This window comes from Panulirus ornatus, chromosome 30 (genome assembly GCF_036320965.1).
Source record: "Panulirus ornatus isolate Po-2019 chromosome 30, ASM3632096v1, whole genome shotgun sequence".
Taxonomy (NCBI): domain Eukaryota; kingdom Metazoa; phylum Arthropoda; class Malacostraca; order Decapoda; family Palinuridae; genus Panulirus; species Panulirus ornatus.
This window is the reverse complement of record NC_092253.1, coordinates 6,017,501-6,038,408: the sequence shown is the minus strand read 5'-3', so window position 1 is coordinate 6,038,408 and position 20,908 is coordinate 6,017,501. Positions and strand designations below refer to the sequence as shown.

General features: G+C 42.9%; 1 protein-coding gene across 1 annotated transcript in view; it reads left to right on the top strand.

Moving 5' to 3' along the window:
• Rbp (RIM-binding protein) overlaps nucleotides 1-20,908 on the top strand; it is a 293,718-nt gene that overhangs the window by 100,056 nt on the left and 172,754 nt on the right. Inside the window, exon 8 of the mRNA XM_071679462.1 lies at nucleotides 1,063-1,152. Within this exon, the coding sequence (XP_071535563.1) occupies nucleotides 1,063-1,152 (90 nt within the window). The remainder of the gene's footprint in view (nucleotides 1-1,062; nucleotides 1,153-20,908) is intronic.

Here is a 20,908-nt window from a genome sequence, read left to right as displayed (position 1 = left end):
ACAGGCCTTTTTTTTTTTTTTTTTAGTGTGTCCTCTTCAACCTGCATGTCTTACATTTTTTTTTCCTCCTTCCTTCATTTATCGTCCTCTTTTTTACGTATTTCGTGCTGTTGTGTCATCTGTCTTTCTGATTTTGGTGTGTTAGTGCTCCTGGACGCATACCTGTCCTTGTGTTTATTTTCGTTTTTCATGTCTCACTGCATTTATGAATTTGTAGCACATTTGTTGAGTTCATTTTGTTGTCACTTGATAGAATAAGAGAAAAAGGGGGATTAAAGCTGTCTTTGGTTTTCGCCATAATGATACCTTATTCTATCAACTTTATTCTATTAGTAGAATCGTACTGACTCAATCTCTCTTATCCACTTAAGATGTCATCGTCACCCTTATATAGACGATTTGATCCTAATGCTTACTGCTACTGCAACATCTCTTTTGATATTTATATAAATGTCTCGTGTTTTTTTTTATCTAGTTAGTAGTTATGTATGTTTTCAAGTATTACAAGAAGACTGATATGTATTGTGATGAATACTATCATCACGACTTCCTTCTTCTATTAACACTGACACCATTGTGCTCTTCTGCCAATACTGACACCACCATTCTCTTGTATCATGATTGACTTCAGTGTCCTCACTTCTGCCAACACGGACACCACCACTCTTTTTTTCTCTCTACCAACACTAAAACTATCTCTCTACCCGTGCCAACATCACTGTTCTCCTCTGCCAACACTGACGCCACTGCTCTTCTCTGTCATCACCGTGACAATCACCCTCATTTGCTTCTATGATATCAATACATCATCATCTTGCCACCACACTGACACCAACATCTCCCTCCCACAAAGTACCGGACGCCTTACCCTCACATACCTACTTTCACAAAACTATTATCATATGTATGAATATGTATGAATGTGTGTGTGTGTGTGTGTGTGTGTGTGTGTGTGTGTGTGTGTGTGTGTGTGTGTGTTCCTCAATCTCAGTCAACGCTAAAAACCTTTTTTTTTTTTTTTCTAAGTATTTGCATCCACTGACACTTTTGCTATTTCTGTAGGAATCTCAGCTGGCCCGTGTTATTGAGAAGAACACAGAACTAACGATACAGAACTCCGATCTTCAGAAGCAGATACAAGAGCTACAACATGTAAGTACCCACACACCCGCTTTCGTATATTCCATCTTAAGAATATGTCCCGTTTTCTAAATGTATTACTTAGTGCTTGTTCGTATCTAACGCATGAATTGGAGGGGCGTTTATATTACAGTGTACTTGCATTTAATGACTAAATTCCGATTTTCGTTTCGCTAAAGCAATGTGTATAATGTCTATATCTACAAACCTTGACAATTCTCCATTACCGCAAATATATCGCGATTCTCTGTTTTAAGATGTTTTTCTCGAAAATCGAAATATTTGCATTTATCATCGAATGCTCCATGTTAACATTTGCATGTCGAAGTTCCTCAGCTTTTTCATATAATGATGAAAATCTTCAGCATTTTGCATTTGCATTAAGAAAAAACTAGTATTCTGATTTGCATATCGATAGTTCATGAAGTTCCCCTTTACCTATTGTGGAATATCCAATATTTAAGTCGAAGATCTCCAATATTTTCATTAGCGTATGAAAGTCCTTAGTATCTATATTTGCTTATCAAAAATCCCCGATATTTGCACATGCTTATGGAAAATCGCCAATATATTTGTATCTACTTATCAAAATCCTCAATATTTACATCTACATATTGAAAATCCCTAATATTTATTCTGATTATCGAGAATCGCCAATATATTTGCATCTACTCATCAAAAATCCCCAATATTTACATCTCCCTCACGAAAATTTCCAAAAAATTTGCGTATAGAATGTTCTAACTCCTCTTTTAAGATAAGTTGAAATGGCAGGGGGTAAAAAGAATAAAAAGAGGAAAATCCTAATCGTGACCATCTCGGATGAATAGAAAATTAAAGCGTATGAGAGAAAGAGTATGAAGGAAATGAATTAGAGCCTCCGTAGATGTTTGCCGACCTGGCCTTTAAAAGTGGAAGGGCTGTAGGAACCTTAAAAGTGGAGGGACTTTAGCAACCTTAAAGCAAAAGGTCTATAGGAACTTTAAAAGAGAAAGGGCTATAGGAACCTTAAAAGAGGCAGGGGTATAGGAACCTTAAAAGCGAAAGGGCTATAGGAACTTTGAAATTGGTAAAGCTACAGAAACCCTAAAAGTGGAAGGGGTTATAGGAGGAAGGGAAGGACAAAAGAAAGGACTAGAATTCCACAACAATCCTGTTCGAGATGGGAAAAACAAAAAAGGGTATCATAATGGTCAGTCTCCGTGTGGCTGGCCTCCACACTAAAACTATGGGAGGTAGGAACGGGGCGCATCAAAACTGGGAAGATTGAAGGCCCGAGTGAAGACCAATATGTTATTTCTCTTTTATTGCACTGCAGTGAACACAGACACCACCACCACCGCCTCAGAGCGCAAAAAATGATAAAGATTTTAGTCATAGGATGTGACAGAGGAGGGGAGACGTGCTGACTTTGGACAGTCAGGTTTCAGAATGATGATCATCAGGTGAAGGAAATTGACAGATGATGTACAACACAGACGACCTTATTAGATATGAGGCGTTTAGTGTAGCAGGAATGGAGTTAGCGAAAGATTCAAATCTCAGAAGGAATATTATTAGACGTGATGTAAGGCGGAGGTTGAGAGGTTTTCTTTTAATGGTGCAAATATCCTCCCCCGTTCGAACCCTTGGTGTTGCACGGTATTATGTTTTATATATATATATATATATATATATATATATATATATATATATATATATATATATGATAGGTAGATTTTGTTAAAAGGAAAATACTCGTACGAGTTACCTTATGTCGAAATTAATGTTTGAGATGGAGAGAGAGAGAGAGAGAGAGAGAGAGAGAGAGAGAGAGAGAGAGAGAGAGAGAGAGAGAGAGTGAGAGAGAGTTTGTGTTTTTGTGTGGAAAGATTTCCAGCATCGCACATTTCCGTGAGGCAGAAAGAAAAAAAAGAAAGGCATCAACTTGGGCCAGGGAGGGGAGCGTGATAGCCAGTGCAGTCCTTTTGTTTTCGTTGTTGTTGATGTCGTCGTTCTTGTTGTTGTTTTGTGGTTGTTTCTTCTATTGTTTTCGTTATTGCCCAGAACACACTCTGGCCCCTCATCACTCATAACCAAACAGTGACATCACCTCGCACGAACACCGTATGACGTCATTGAGAACGTTATGACGCAATGAGGATCATGTGGTCACGACCAGCGAGCGAGGCGTGATTAACGAGTGATGCCGTTCACCAGTGTGACGTCACTGGTCGTTCTGGGTCGATGTTCGACCTCTCGTAAGAATGGCCCTTGAGGGCTCTTTGCAAGTGTAGCTCGCGTTATGTGAATTAATATATGAAATTTTGACACTCATGGTGAGTAACGCATGAGTGTCGTAGAAACTGAGTAAGAGTGACGGTAGCCGTGGGTTTGTGGGAAATCCTCTCCTCCTGAATTATCACTAAACGAAGGAATAGAAAGATGGAGCAAAGCTAAGATCTTTCCTTGAAGGTTTTGGTCGTCTGACCCTGGGCGCTACTTTCCAAAGGCGGGAAAGGGAAGCAGATATGTGGTAAAAAAAAGAGAAATGAATGAATTTTTTTATGATGGTCTTTTAGACTTTAGTTTATTGATAATTGAAAGTAACCAATTTACGAAGCTGCTTCTGAGAAAGACTTAGTTATCAAGAGTTAATTATTCAGCTGACCTTCAATGCAGGTGTCTCCAAGTGTTGTGTTGCTGTCACCAGCGGTTTGAGATGGAGAGAGAGAGAGAGAGAGAGAGAGAGAGAGAGAGAGAGAGAGAGAGAGAGAGAGAGAGAGAGAGGACAGTCTTCTTAATGTTCTCGTTTTTGCAGTTGTTCTTGCTCTTCTTCTTCTTCTTCTTCTTCTTCTCTCTTCTTCTTCTTCTTCTTCTTCTTCTTCTTCTTCTTCTTCTTCTTCTTTTCTTCTTCTTCTTCTTCTTCTTCTTCTTCTTCTTCCTTTTCTTTTCTTCCTTCTTCCTTCCTTCTTCTTCTTCTTCTTCTTGGAGTTAGTTTCGTTCTCGGACTATTTTCTTGTTCTACGCTCATCTTAGACTGTCATTGTCATCACTGTTTATTTGTTTGTATGCTGCCACGTTTTCATGTCTATGTGGTTGTTGTGATTATAGCTGAAGTGATCATTGTTGTCAGCACAACTCTCTCGTTCTTCATCAACGTGGTTGTTATTTTTTGATAGTATTATCACAGTATTTTGTTCTTGTTTTCTATTCATCGTGGTTGTTGTCACTGCGATGGTGCTTGTTGTGGCTTACTGTATTTGTTGGTTCTCTTGTTACCTATGACGTAGTAGGTAGGGGTGTGTTCAAGTCACGTCTGCATCCGTCTGTATGGCGTGGATACGTTCCATTCATCTCCATGGCGTGGATACGTTCCATTCATCTCCATGGCGTGGATACGTTCCATTCATCTCCATGGCGTGGATACGTTCCATTCATCTCCATGGCGTGGATACGTTCCATTCATCTCCATGGCGTGGATACGTTCCATTCATCTCCATGGCGTGGATACGTTCCATTCATCTCCATGGCGTGGATACGTTCCATTCATCTCCATGGCGTGGATACGTTCCATTCATCTCCATGGCGTGGATACGTTCCATTCATCTCCATGGCGTGGATACGTTCCATTCATCTCCATGGCGTGGATACGTTCCATTCATCTCCATGGCGTGGATACGTTCCATTCATCTCCATGGCGTGGATACGTTCCATTCATCTCCATGGCGTGGATACGTTCCATTCATCTCCATGGCGTGGATACGTTCCATTCATCTCCATGGCGTGGATACGTTCCATTCATCTCCATGGCGTGGATACGTTCCATTCATCTCCATGGCGTGGATACGTTCCATTCATCTCCATGGCGTGGATACGTTCCATTCATCTCCATGGCGTGGATACGTTCCATTCATCTCCATGGCGTGGATACGTTCCATTCATCTCCATGGCGTGGATACGTTCCATTCATCTCCATGGCGTGGATACGTTCCATTCATCTCCATGGCGTGGATACGTTCCATTCATCTCCATGGCGTGGATACGTTCCATTCATCTCCATGGCGTGGATACGTTCCATTCATCTCCATGGCGTGGATACGTTCCATTCATCTCCATGGCGTGGATACGTTCCATTCATCTCCATGGCGTGGATACGTTCCATTCATCTCCATGGCGTGGATACGTTCCATTCATCTCCATGGCGTGGATACGTTCCATTCATCTCCATGGCGTGGATACGTTCCATTCATCTCCATGGCGTGGATACGTTCCATTCATCTCCATGGCGTGGATACGTTCCATTCATCTCCATGGCGTGGATACGTTCCATTCATCTCCATGGCGTGGATACGTTCCATTCATCTCCATGGCGTGGATACGTTCCATTCATCTCCATGGCGTGGATACGTTCCATTCATCTCCATGGCGTGGATACGTTCCATTCATCTCCATGGCGTGGATACGTTCCATTCATCTCCATGGCGTGGATACGTTCCATTCATCTCCATGGCGTGGATACGTTCCATTCATCTCCATGGCGTGGATACGTTCCATTCATCTCCATGGCGTGGATACGTTCCATTCATCTCCATGGCGTGGATACGTTCCATTCATCTCCATGGCGTGGATACGTTCCATTCATCTCCATGGCGTGGATACGTTCCATTCATCTCCATGGCGTGGATACGTTCCATTCATCTCCATGGCGTGGATACGTTCCATTCATCTCCATGGCGTGGATACGTTCCATTCATCTCCATGGCGTGGATACGTTCCATTCATCTCCATGGCGTGGATACGTTCCATTCATCTCCATGGCGTGGATACGTTCCATTCATCTCCATGGCGTGGATACGTTCCATTCATCTCCATGGCGTGGATACGTTCCATTCATCTCCATGGCGTGGATACGTTCCATTCATCTCCATGGCGTGGATACGTTCCATTCATCTCCATGGCGTGGATACGTTCCATTCATCTCCATGGCGTGGATACGTTCCATTCATCTCCATGGCGTGGATACGTTCCATTCATCTCCATGGCGTGGATACGTTCCATTCATCTCCATGGCGTGGATACGTTCCATTCATCTCCATGGCGTGGATACGTTCCATTCATCTCCATGGCGTGGATACGTTCCATTCATCTCCATGGCGTGGATACGTTCCATTCATCTCCATGGCGTGGATACGTTCCATTCATCTCCATGGCGTGGATACGTTCCATTCATCTCCATGGCGTGGATACGTTCCATTCATCTCCATGGCGTGGATACGTTCCATTCATCTCCATGGCGTGGATACGTTCCATTCATCTCCATGGCGTGGATACGTTCCATTCATCTCCATGGCGTGGATACGTTCCATTCATCTCCATGGCGTGGATACGTTCCATTCATCTCCATGGCGTGGATACGTTCCATTCATCTCCATGGCGTGGATACGTTCCATTCATCTCCATGGCGTGGATACGTTCCATTCATCTCCATGGCGTGGATACGTTCCATTCATCTCCATGGCGTGGATACGTTCCATTCATCTCCATGGCGTGGATACGTTCCATTCATCTCCATGGCGTGGATACGTTCCATTCATCTCCATGGCGTGGATACGTTCCATTCATCTCCATGGCGTGGATACGTTCCATTCATCTCCATGGCGTGGATACGTTCCATTCATCTCCATGGCGTGGATACGTTCCATTCATCTCCATGGCGTGGATACGTTCCATTCATCTCCATGGCGTGGATACGTTCCATTCATCTCCATGGCGTGGATACGTTCCATTCATCTCCATGGCGTGGATACGTTCCATTCATCTCCATGGCGTGGATACGTTCCATTCATCTCCATGGCGTGGATACGTTCCATTCATCTCCATGGCGTGGATACGTTCCATTCATCTCCATGGCGTGGATACGTTCCATTCATCTCCATGGCGTGGATACGTTCCATTCATCTCCATGGCGTGGATACGTTCCATTCATCTCCATGGCGTGGATACGTTCCATTCATCTCCATGGCGTGGATACGTTCCATTCATCTCCATGGCGTGGATACGTTCCATTCATCTCCATGGCGTGGATACGTTCCATTCATCTCCATGGCGTGGATACGTTCCATTCATCTCCATGGCGTGGATACGTTCCATTCATCTCCATGGCGTGGATACGTTCCATTCATCTCCATGGCGTGGATACGTTCCATTCATCTCCATGGCGTGGATACGTTCCATTCATCTCCATGGCGTGGATACGTTCCATTCATCTCCATGGCGTGGATACGTTCCATTCATCTCCATGGCGTGGATACGTTCCATTCATCTCCATGGCGTGGATACGTTCCATTCATCTCCATGGCGTGGATACGTTCCATTCATCTCCATGGCGTGGATACGTTCCATTCATCTCCATGGCGTGGATACGTTCCATTCATCTCCATGGCGTGGATACGTTCCATTCATCTCCATGGCGTGGATACGTTCCATTCATCTCCATGGCGTGGATACGTTCCATTCATCTCCATGGCGTGGATACGTTCCATTCATCTCCATGGCGTGGATACGTTCCATTCATCTCCATGGCGTGGATACGTTCCATTCATCTCCATGGCGTGGATACGTTCCATTCATCTCCATGGCGTGGATACGTTCCATTCATCTCCATGGCGTGGATACGTTCCATTCATCTCCATGGCGTGGATACGTTCCATTCATCTCCATGGCGTGGATACGTTCCATTCATCTCCATGGCGTGGATACGTTCCATTCATCTCCATGGCGTGGATACGTTCCATTCATCTCCATGGCGTGGATACGTTCCATTCATCTCCATGGCGTGGATACGTTCCATTCATCTCCATGGCGTGGATACGTTCCATTCATCTCCATGGCGTGGATACGTTCCATTCATCTCCATGGCGTGGATACGTTCCATTCATCTCCATGGCGTGGATACGTTCCATTCATCTCCATGGCGTGGATACGTTCCATTCATCTCCATGGCGTGGATACGTTCCATTCATCTCCATGGCGTGGATACGTTCCATTCATCTCCATGGCGTGGATACGTTCCATTCATCTCCATGGCGTGGATACGTTCCATTCATCTCCATGGCGTGGATACGTTCCATTCATCTCCATGGCGTGGATACGTTCCATTCATCTCCATGGCGTGGATACGTTCCATTCATCTCCATGGCGTGGATACGTTCCATTCATCTCCATGGCGTGGATACGTTCCATTCATCTCCATGGCGTGGATACGTTCCATTCATCTCCATGGCGTGGATACGTTCCATTCATCTCCATGGCGTGGATACGTTCCATTCATCTCCATGGCGTGGATACGTTCCATTCATCTCCATGGCGTGGATACGTTCCATTCATCTCCATGGCGTGGATACGTTCCATTCATCTCCATGGCGTGGATACGTTCCATTCATCTCCATGGCGTGGATACGTTCCATTCATCTCCATGGCGTGGATACGTTCCATTCATCTCCATGGCGTGGATACGTTCCATTCATCTCCATGGCGTGGATACGTTCCATTCATCTCCATGGCGTGGATACGTTCCATTCATCTCCATGGCGTGGATACGTTCCATTCATCTCCATGGCGTGGATACGTTCCATTCATCTCCATGGCGTGGATACGTTCCATTCATCTCCATGGCGTGGATACGTTCCATTCATCTCCATGGCGTGGATACGTTCCATTCATCTCCATGGCGTGGATACGTTCCATTCATCTCCATGGCGTGGATACGTTCCATTCATCTCCATGGCGTGGATACGTTCCATTCATCTCCATGGCGTGGATACGTTCCATTCATCTCCATGGCGTGGATACGTTCCATTCATCTCCATGGCGTGGATACGTTCCATTCATCTCCATGGCGTGGATACGTTCCATTCATCTCCATGGCGTGGATACGTTCCATTCATCTCCATGGCGTGGATACGTTCCATTCATCTCCATGGCGTGGATACGTTCCATTCATCTCCATGGCGTGGATACGTTCCATTCATCTCCATGGCGTGGATACGTTCCATTCATCTCCATGGCGTGGATACGAGAAAGGTAGGGTGTGTCACATACGTTCCCTTTCCCCTTCCTACAATAGCTCTGCCTTTCTGAAGACAACTGGAAGGCTTGAGTTGGATAATACTAGGTGTTTATGGGTATTCGATGCGGTAAAGCACTCCTAGATCATGGCCAAATGCATCATAAATAGCAGATCAGATAACCAGACGGAATACTGTGATATACCGGCAGCAACTAAAGATATGACGAAGGATTTACAAATGGATATTTTAGATTGTGAAAATTACGGGCACAAGGAGAAGACGAGAGCTAAGATGTAGCCACGGTGTCAGAAATAAAGCATGGCATCACTGTAATGAGAACAGGTATGGTAGATTCGTGTATCTCTGACTGGAGATGTAGTAGTAGAGGATAGAAGGTATCTAAGACGTGCATTTCAAAGCGCTGGAATGACTGTTCTAGGAATGTATCCAGCTCATCAGCGGTGGGATGAATTTCAACCAATGATCGTCGATGGTTTATAGTTAGACATAAGCCCACTGTAATTTTTGAAGGATGGTGCAAAAGATGTATTGACACATGTCAGAGGAAAGATGAAGAGTTATTTCATTAAAATATGCAAGAAAACTTTACATTTTTCTCGTAAACTTTAAGGTTTTTAGAATACCAGAGGACAATATCTGTTTTAACTTTCATACCAGTATATCGCCATCAGTATACACCTCACTGCATCTCACCATATCACTATACCACATCGCCAAATCACCCTTGCACTACACCACAGCCAATAAGCCACCACAGAAATACGCCACTCCTAAAGTTATCATATACCACACCACTCCAAAACACACACTTAAACACCAGCACACCCACACCACACCTCACCACACCACACCACACCACAGCTCACTACGCCACCGCGCCATCTCTACCTCACACCACGCCACCATCATATCACACAACATCTCACCACACACCGCACCACCATTATACCACATCTCTCCTCCACACACCACACCAGCAAACCGGGGCAGAGGCCCGTGGACCCACACTGAAGCGGTAGTCTGGTCTTCACGCTTGAGTGAATGTCAAAAGCGGGTCCTCAGGTGTGATCTCTACAAATCTTGAGCTAGGAGAGAGAGAGAGAGAGAGAGAGAGAGAGAGAGAGAGAGAGAGAGAGAGAGAGAGAGAGAGAGAGAGAGAGAGAGAGAGAGAATGTCTGTTTTTCTGTGTGCCTTTGCATGTGTGTGCGCGCGTCTGTGTGTATATTTGACTACCTATCTATCTATCTCTCTCTGTCTATTTTCGTGTCCATCTGTATTTGGTCTCCATTATATAATGCATACATCCCCTCTTAACCTCTCTACCTCGAGATGCCTCGCTGAAATATCAATAAACTGACGCGCCGCTTCTACAGTGGGGGGTTTAATGTCTGTGTCTCTCTCTCTCTACTTAGGAATAAAAGGCACCATTATAAAGAGGGATCGAGACTACTTATTATAAAGATGGGTAGAGCGTCAGCTTTGTAAGGATAGGTAGAGGCTACCACTTTATAAAGATAGGTCAAGGTTGTCCTTTATGAAGATGGATAGAAGCTCAAATGTATCAGGATAGGTCGAGACTGTCCATCATCAAGATAGGTCGAGGCTGCCCATCGTACAGATAGGTCGAGGCTGCCCATTATAAGGATGGGTCGAGGCTGCCCATTAGGTCTCTGGGCTTTTGTCTTTCTTTTGAGGACGCACCACAGGGAAGGGATTCTTTTTATTTTTTTTTTTAAAGGACTTGTTTTCGTGGGAGGGTTGAAGGAAAGGGTGAAGAGGGGGGGCGGTGGAATGAGAGAGAGAGAGAGAGAGAGAGAGAGAGAGAGAGAGAGAGAGAGAGAGAGAGAGAGAGAGAGAGAGAGAGAGGGTGACCCTGCAGTTTGCCGGAGAGCCACACTGATAGATTGGCTCTTTTATTTACAAGAAATCCTGGTGTCCAGCCTGACCTTCTCTGTCTCCTTTCTCATCATTCATCCGTAATTCTGCCGGTTCTTTACCCTCCAACCTTTTCGTCTTCTCCTCCTCCTCCTCCTCCTCCTCTTTCTCTTTTCCTTCCTCCTCCTGTTCCTCTTTCTCCTCCTTTTCATCCTGCTTTTCCTCCTCTTCCTCTTCCACCATTGCTCTCTTTCTCTTTCCCTCTTTTCCTCCTCCACTTTCTCTTCTCCTTCCTCCTCCTGTTCCTCTTTCTCCTCCTTTTCATCCTGCTTCTCCTCCTCTTCCACCATTGCTCTCTTTCTCTTTCCCTCTTTTCCTCCTCCACTTTCTCTTCTCCTTCCTCCTCCTGTTCCTCTTTCTCCTCCTTTTCATCCTTCTTCTCCTCTTCCTCTTCCACCATTGCTCTCTTTCTCTTTCCCTCTTTTCCGCGTTTGGTTCGTGAGCTGCAAGCAAGCTCTCTCTCTTTTACTCTCTCGCCCTTTTCCGCCGGCATCTTCAACTCGACCACCACCATCACCGCATCGCCATCATCAGACACCCTCCTTCCCTTCCCTTCCCTTCCCTTCCCTTCCCTTCCCTTCCCTTCCCTTCCTCTCCCTTCCCTCCCCAACCATCATCATTACCTTCACCTCTACCACAAAACCATCACCTCCAACTCCACCTCCACAAGTACACACAAACGTAGCCTCCAAAACCACCACCACTACATACATCCATCATCTCCAACAGCAACACCACCACCACCGCCACCTCCTCCTCCTCCTCCTTCACCACCACCACCACTCCCACCATAACCATCGTCTCCAACGCTACCACAACCTTCACGACTCCTACTATAGCCATCATCTTCAACGCTACCATCCCCACCAACTCGTCTTTTCAAATGTGTAGCCCATTTTCTTGGTTGCTTCAGTTGCTGCTGTACTTCCTCAGGCCTGTTGCAAGATGGGTGATGAACCGTCTTGCAAAGATGATGCATCTTGCTCTTTGTGTCTATGGGTAGACGAAGTCAAGTATTTCTCGAACACTTGGAAAGGTTTGTCAAAGCCTGGGATCTCTAGAACCCATTTTTTTGTGATATTTCATTAGATTTTATTGATTTTTCAAATGCAATCTAGGAATCGAAATTCTTTCAATATTCTTCTTCCACTTTTCTGTACTTACATTTATTACACTGATTATATTTACTCTCATATTATCATAATTACAAAATTTTATCTATTCTATATTCATATTTTTTCTGCATCATGATTAGCGTTCCTATGTGGATGTGTATCATACTTCTTTCTAGAATATAGGGAAAACGTGTGTGTGTGTGGAGAGAGAGAGAGAGAGAGAGAGAGAGAGAGAGAGAGAGAGAGAGAGAGAGAGAGAGAGAGAGAGAGAGAGAGAGAGAGTTGAAAATTCCTGACTCAATATGAGGTGGTGTCGCCTCTCCCTGGTGTGAGGCCTTGTCGGGGAAGGTGTAGATAAGTAGAAGATTCAGGAGAAGGTGGTAGATGGCGGAGTGATGAAGGTGTGTAGAGGTGAGGATGATGGTAGGAGGAGGCGATGATAGCATAACTAGGGAGGAAGGGGTAGTCCAGATAACGGAGGAGGAAGAGGAGGAAGAGGAGGAGGCCAGGGACTGGAGTCTCAGGAGGTGGAATTGATTCAAGGAGGAGAGAGAAGTGAAGGATTACTGCAGGAGGAGGACAGGGAAGGGGGAATGATTTGTAGAAGAGGATAAAGAAGATGGATATGATTAGCTAAGGAGGATTGAGGAGGGAGAAGGAAATATAAAGGTGGGGAGTAGATTCAGTAGAAGTAGAACTGAGGTTGGAGGAGGGAAAGTGAGAAGGAATTGGGGATTGTGGAATAGTAGGAGAATTGGATGAGTAACAGGATGGGATAGAGAAGGGGAAAAATGATCGAGAAGTTGAGGAACAGGGGATAAAGAAAGGGACGATTTTCAAAGGGAGGAAGGAAAAAAATGGGGTAGGAGAATCAGGATGAAGAGGAAGGGAGATAGAGATGGAGATAAAGAGATTTGGAAAGAGGGGGAGAAAGATTGGAAGGAAATCCGAAAGGGCGGGGGGGGAATACAGGAAGAGACATAGGCAGGGAGGAGGAAATTCAGGAGGGGTAGGAAGGGAAGAGAGAGAGAGAGAGAGAGAGAGAGAGAGAGAGAGAGAGAGAGAGAGAGAGAGAGAGAGAGAGAGAGAGAGAGGGTAGGAAGGGAGAATAGAGAGGGAAACAGAGACGGGGAGGAACAAGGGAGGCTAGAGAGGAGTAGAAAGGGAGAAGAGAGAGAGGGAGGAGGAGGAGGAGGAGGAGGAGGAGGTGGAGATCCAGGAGAAGGAGGAGGAAGGGAGGATGATTAGGTGGGCAGAGCGGTTGGCTGGCTGGCGGGATAAAGAGAAGCAGGAGGGAGGTGGGAAGGTCTTAGCGTAGCACCGTATTGACCACGGCTCCCGGTGAGCCTGCCTCCCTGGCTCTCTCTCTCTCTCTCTCTCTCTCTCTCTCTCTCTCTCTCTCTCTCTCTCTCTCTCTCTCTCTCTCTCTCTCTCTCTCTCTTTCATTTATCCCATCGTTGTTCCTCTTCTTTCTTTCCATCTGTCTCCTTTACTGTCTTTACGACGCGTGATTTGGACACACAGACACACGCACAGATACACAGACACAGACAGACACAAACACGGACAGACAGACACCTAAATTCAACATATTTTCATTACTATTATTATCTTTATTATCATGATAATTATTATCATCATTATGATCATTATACATTGTTACTACTACTACTACTACTACTACTACTACTACTACTACTCCTACTCCTACTACTACACACACAACACACACACACACACACACACACACACACACACGTCCATACTAGAGCAGTAGCTGGATTATTGTCTGATTTGATAATCTCGAACTTGCTTTACCGTGTTGTTATTTGTCTTTTATTGTCTTGCTTCGTGTTCTACAGTCAGAATATCTCCTCTTTTTCCTTCTTTCGCTGCGTTCACCCATTCTTTGCCCGTAATTCATTTCCTTCCCTCCTTTATCATCGATTTCTTACATATACCTAAGTAATCAGTCTCTACTGTTTGTGTATAACTATTCTATATAAATTTTTTTGAGGGGCTTAAAGTCAGATTTAAAGTTGAAAGACTTCTCATTTATTTTCATAAATATCTTAAGTGAGATAATGACGTATGTTTATTCTGTGTTTCATTATCCACGTCTTTAGTTATCCTTTATCTATTTTTCTGTCTCTCTTCCTTCCATGCGACGTTTATGTGATAAGAGAATGTATGTAGCCCACGAAATGAGTTTCGTGTGGCGGTTTACACGAATAGTTAACGAACGCACGATAATTCGTGATACTTTATAGAAAATAATTGCTTAAACTTCTTGACATTATAGTTGTTACATATCACAAAATCATTCTAATTACTATTTGAATCAATTAAGGAATTTGGCGTGGGATTTGATACAGAGAAGTCCTTAAAGTAATCAGTTCTTATTCATAGATAAATGAGAGTTTTTTCACCTAATCAACAAATCGACTAGAGTTGAATCCTGGTGTTATGAGATCTCGAAAAATAGGTTCAAAGCAAAATTGTTTTGTACGTGTTTAAGAGACTTGTATTCTTTTCCTATATAAGGAGCTATATTTCTGAGCTATTTAAAGAGTAGGTTTATTTCTTGGTTAGTTAAGGAGCCGTTGTAATTCTAAGGTATATAAGTGGTAGATATATTTCTTCAGGACTTATAGGAATGTATTTTCTAGGCATGATAGGGTCAGTTGTATTTCTCACGTATATACGAAACTGTTGTATTGCCTACGTATTTTAGGGACAGTTGTATTTCTTAACGTATTTAAGAGACTTTTCTTTTTTATTTCTTGCGTATTTTTGGGACGTTTGTATTTTTTTTTTTTTGTATGCTTACACGTTATTCCTTTGTGTGATCAGTCGAAAGCCATAGATATCTGTGAAATATTGGCTTTCGTCATTCACAACACCATCAAGGAACTCAATATCCTTAAAGGATTTAAGATATTTTAGGTAAATTGCTGATATTTTATCGTTGGATTTTTTTATGTCGTAGATAATTGATATCGAATAACGTAAACTTTTCATAGAAAAACCCAGTTATCTACCTAGAGTGTTATAGCGAATCATAAAAAGATCTTACGAGAATAGTGACAAAGAAATGAAAATTAGATAATTTCATATGATACGTGCCAGTTCATAGATTTTTTGAGGCATGTACATCTTGGTATAATTAGAAAACTCTTTGTAAGCATGTACTACACAAGTCACACACACACACACACACACACACACACACACACACACACACACACACACACACCACTTACACTACTAACGATTGAGAAGACCAGACACAGACCAGACCAGACTCTTGTGTTTCTTGGTACCTTGACGAAGAAGAAAAAGAAGAAGAAAGAGAGAAAAGAAAATAGGTCCTTAATCTTTACTCCAATCATCGTGTTGGGAACTATTTAATAGGTGACTTAGAATATTGTACTGACCTCTTGAGACTGGATCTGGTAACTTTCATCCTAACTTTATCTTTAAGTATGAAAGACAGTGGTAGTTTCTGAAGTTCGTTACGTGATGTAGACCATAATAGGACAAAAAACATAACTTTCATATGATTTTATAGGATAAAATTCTTCTTTTGGCAATTCTAATCATCTCCTGCGTTTGATAGAAGTTCTGTATTTTTTCCTTCAGACTCTATGTAAATGTATTCTAATACCTTTATCCACACGAACGTGTATGAATACATGCATATGCAAACAGGTGTATGTATAAATACATCACTTAGAATTCCTAAACTCGTGTATACATTTCTCCGAGTGTACTTATTCTCAGTGTACTTATTCATATGGTCATACACGTAGGCATACATCCCTTTATAAGTTCATGCAAATTAATTCCATTTGTGAGAATATAGGATCTGGAAAATATTGAAAGTCTTACTGAACAAGCGAAAAAGAAAAGGAAAGAAATTGGTGATAATAAAGGTAAGATATGAGGTGGTGAAATTCGTGAAAATTTAATGAATATCTGAAGTGTGAGTGGGAGGGAAGTGAGGGAAGATAAACAGAGAAACAAGTGAAGGAGAGAAATAAAGATAAACTGCGATAAAAAGAGACATGATAAGATATATATATATATATATATATATATATATATATATATATATATATATATATATATATATATATACCTAGACAGACGCGGGACTGGTTCATTCATATCTTGTAGCCCTAGAGATGCACCCAGGAACGGAGTGGATGAGTTAACCTGGACACCCCACGTTCCCTTGAAGTTCGTGTGTGATAGTCCAGGTAGTCAGCAGAGAAGTGAGTGTTAAACTCGGTAGTTCAAATGATGGAGCGGGATTACTTCAGGTGTCTCTGCCTTTAGTAAGGGAGGGAGGGAGGGAGGGAGAGGGAAGGTGGTGGAGGATTTGGGTTGGGGATGAGGTGTAAGGTCATTTGGGATACGGCTGTGAATAGCTGCGAGGCTTAGGGTAGGAGCGTCAAGACTGATCTCAGCCATATCCCAACATGACCTGGAGTGGATACAGAGAGAGAGAGAGAGAGAGAGAGAGAGAGAGAGAGAGAGAGAGAGAGAGAGAGAGAGAGAGAGAGAGAGCATATACTTGCACGTGTTTACGTGCGCTTGTGTGTATGCTTGCGTGAGCGTGCGCGACGTAAGGGAAGTAAGGATGGTTTAGGAAGAAGTGAGGTAGGTGGATGAGAGAGAGAGAGAGAGAGAGAGAGAGAGAGAGAGAGAGAGAGAGAGAGAGAGAGAGAGAGAGAGAGAGAGAGAGACTCAAATACATTGAACGTCTGACGAGTTGTAAACCAATTTACACCATTGTTATTATCATGGCTTAAGGACAGTAATCTTGGGGAAATGTAAAAGTAAAAAAAAGTCCTGAAAATGATGTCATATGGAATCCTTTGGAATTTGAAAAAGGATAACTTGTCGAAAAAGAACTACAAGAATGTTAATAGTAGTAACTTTATGAGTACAGAAGTAATACCAAGAATTTGATATAGAAGCCGATCGATCGAGAATGGAAATGAGAGAAAATAATGAAATGCTTTTCGATAGATTCCCAAAACTACGTACGATTTATATAGACTTATAATACGTCAGACGTACATATTATAAGATTTATAGAATGCCATATAGATTTCTTATACGAAATATGCCTCGGTTAGAGTATATTGGTTATATCTTGACCTCAAATATTTTATTTCGTTCAGAAACTGTAAATCATCTGAAAATGCCTTACAAAATTTGATATGTGAGGAGATTTAGATGGAAATCAAAACTTGATATGATATACAGTCGTAGGTATTATGATATATACTACATATGCATTTACGTGATAATCTATTGTACTTTTTTTTTTCTAGTCTACCGGAAATCAGATCAAGGTCGTTGAGACATATAGAACACGGAAATATACCATTATTTTTACGTTATATCTATGTTTACGTTATATCTATTTGAGGACAACAGAGCTAACGGGTTCTGTTAACATGCAGCGGAGGTGGTGGTGTTGTTTCTGGGGTGGTGGTCGAAGGGAGGAAGGGAGAGGTGGTTGTGACCTGTACCGAGTTAGCAGTGAGAGTATGGCGTTCTCCATTGAAAAAAAAGAAAAAAACGAAGTGGGACAGATGACGCGTTGTGAGCGTAGAAACCTTGATTGTTTCAGCAGTCGAGTGGTGGTGGAGGGAGATGATGATGGTGGTGAGGAGGAAGTAGTGCTGCTGCGTCAGGTCTGGTTAGGTTAGTGTATGCGATGGTAACTGATATCAAGGGGATGGATTAAGTGAGGCTTAGGGATGGGGGGATGGAGGGGAGAAATGAGGAGGTGGGTCTATAGAAATAAAGATTGTGTTGGCTTTAGAAATCATTGATGAGGAGAATCAATGGGCATATGAATATAGGTGTGAGGTCTTAAGTAAGCTAGTGATGATCTAGATAGTTTTACGAGATACTAATGAGACGAACTGAAGATGGAAACATATTAGGAAAGAGACACATGCTGAAGACCTAAGGAAGAATGGAAATGTATGTATTACATAAAAGATTAATTATCCAATCCTCTCAACTGTCCACGGGGTAATTGTGGAATTATTGGAATATAACCTATTTTTCTTGTGGGAAGGAGAAGGGATTATTTTCCCGTGGTAGATCCTGCGAGAAAGCGGTTCCCACCGTCGCTATGGCTAGGATTAGTGCAGGGGGATTCGAGAGCAACCGTTGTATCAATATAGAACCTAAACCGGGAGCTCTGTCTCTCTCTGTCTCTGTCTCTGTCTCTCTCTCTCTCTCTCTCTCTCTCTCTCTCTCTCTCTCGAGAGAGAGAGAGAGAGAGAGAGAGAGAGAAAGAGGGGTGATAGATACAGAAATGTAGTGTTCAGTCATAATTAACTGGGTGCTAGGGGCTCGCCAAGGGCGTGATGGTGTAATGTGACCCATAGAAGATCAGAGGTGAAGTGACACACTCGCCAGGGAGGAATGGGATCATGGACTCCATCAAGGGTAGTGGGGGTTTATCAGAGGTTTAGAATGCCTTGGAGTGGTACTGGGAGTGAGCGAAGATGGTAGATGGATGAGAGATCATGTTCTCTATGTTTATCTGGCAATTACTGCCTCCTCCCCGCTCCTCTCCTCTCTTCTTTCTCTGACTTATTTCCTTCCCAAAGAACCCCATTTCTCTCTTTCATATATATATATATATATATATATATATATATATATATATATATATATATATATATATATATAATCTCTTCCATTCTCTCTCTCTCACAAGGTATAACCAATACACTGTGTACCTCCACGTAAAGCAGCAGAACATGCATAAGTAATTAACTGTAAGCACCCACGTTGCCTCACATCTCACGAAGGTGGAGAGATAAGTAGCCTTGGACGACTTGGGTGAAAGAACAAAACGAGAGAAGAGTAGCGCGGGATTTGCTTGTGCTGGGGAGGCGTTGCACGTTCTCCTTTAATGTTTGAGAGTGAGACATGGGCCAGGCGTACGCGAATGGAGAGAAGAGAGTAGAGTGGGGTGTTGAAATGGATTTTTTTTTCTTTCCCTTTTCTTTTTCCGAAAGGAAGGAAGGAAGGGAGGAAGGAAGGAAAGGGGGTTGTTGGGGAGGGGGGCGTGTTGCTATGGACTGATAGAAAAAAAAAGAGTCAGGAATAGGATTGTGGGTAGAATTTAGATGTCAGGGGTTTGGGGAAGGGCGTGAGGGGAAATTTCGATGGCTTGGGAGAGTTCTAGTGAAGGGTAAAAGCTGAGGAAGAGGGATTAGACTCCGGGCATCATATATAGATTTGAAAAAAAAAATAGACGTGGAGGATTAGGGGGAGAAATGTGGAGGGCTAGGAAGAGATGTGGAGCGGGTAAGGAGAGAAAATGTGGAGTGGGTAGGGAGAGAAAATGTGGAGTGAATAGGGAGAGAGATGTGGAGTGGGTAAGGAGGAAAATGTGGAGTGGGTAGGGAAAGAAATGTGGAGTTTGTAGATGTGGAGTGGGTAGGGAGAGAAAATGTGCAGTGGGTAGGGAAACAAATGTGGAGTGTGTTGGGAGAAATTTGTGGAGTGGGAAGGGAGAGAGATGTGGGGTAGGTAGGGAGATAAAATGTGCAGTGGGTAGGGAAACATATGTAGGGTGGATAGGGAGAGAAATGTGGAGTGGATAGAGAGAGAAAGGTGGAAAGTTAGGGAAAGAGATGGGTAGGACATGGAAGAAAATCATACCGATATCTTAAGTTAGGAATTAAAATGTATGGCAGGATGAAACTTGTAAAGTTTCATGTAATGCATACGAAAGAAACTTGCAAAGGTTTGAAAACTGAACTGGGTGAGAATCCTCTACTTTTGAGGGCATTAATGACATTGATTTCAAGTAGGTTATGTAAGACACGAACGAAAACTTTAATTTTTTTGAAAGACGCAAATCAGAACTTCCATTTTTTTCTAAGAAGTAATGCTTTACGACAGGATGGTTAAGTCGTAGAAGAGCAGCGTAGTATAAGTAAAATTCCGTGAGATTCAAAATATCGTGTTATAATGCAAGTTGTACATTGGATTTAATTTTCTAAGTGTATTAAGTAATCTGCCATAAGTTTTCAGTGACGGGAAATTTCTATCCGGGTTCCAACTTTTTCATGAATGAAAGTACAAGTTGTGTGCATTGTAGTAATACAAGGGATAGTTGTGGAGAGTTCGTTAAGTGTAAAAAACTCGTATGTGAAAGGCTGTGTGAAACATGCTTTTCTCCTAGTACAAAAAGTTCCATTTAGACCCAGAGTTACTGTGTGTGTGTGTGTGTGTGTGTGTGTGTGTGTGTGTGTGTGTGTGTGTGTTCGAAGAGAGAAAGATAAATGAATGGATAGATAGATAGATATGTAGATAGGTAGATAGATAGATAGAGATAGAGCTATATAGATAGATAGATAGATAGATAGATATATAGATAGATGAATATGTAGATAGGTTGGTAGATAAATAGAGATAGAGCTAAATAGATAGGTAGATAGATGGATAGATAGATAGATAGATAGATAGAGAGAGAGAGAGAGAGAGAGAGAGAGAGAGAGAGAGAGAGAGAGAGAGAGATAGAGAGAGAGAGAGAGAGAGAGAGAGAGAGAGAGAGATTTGCTCTACCTCCACTCTGTATGAATATAATGATTAAAT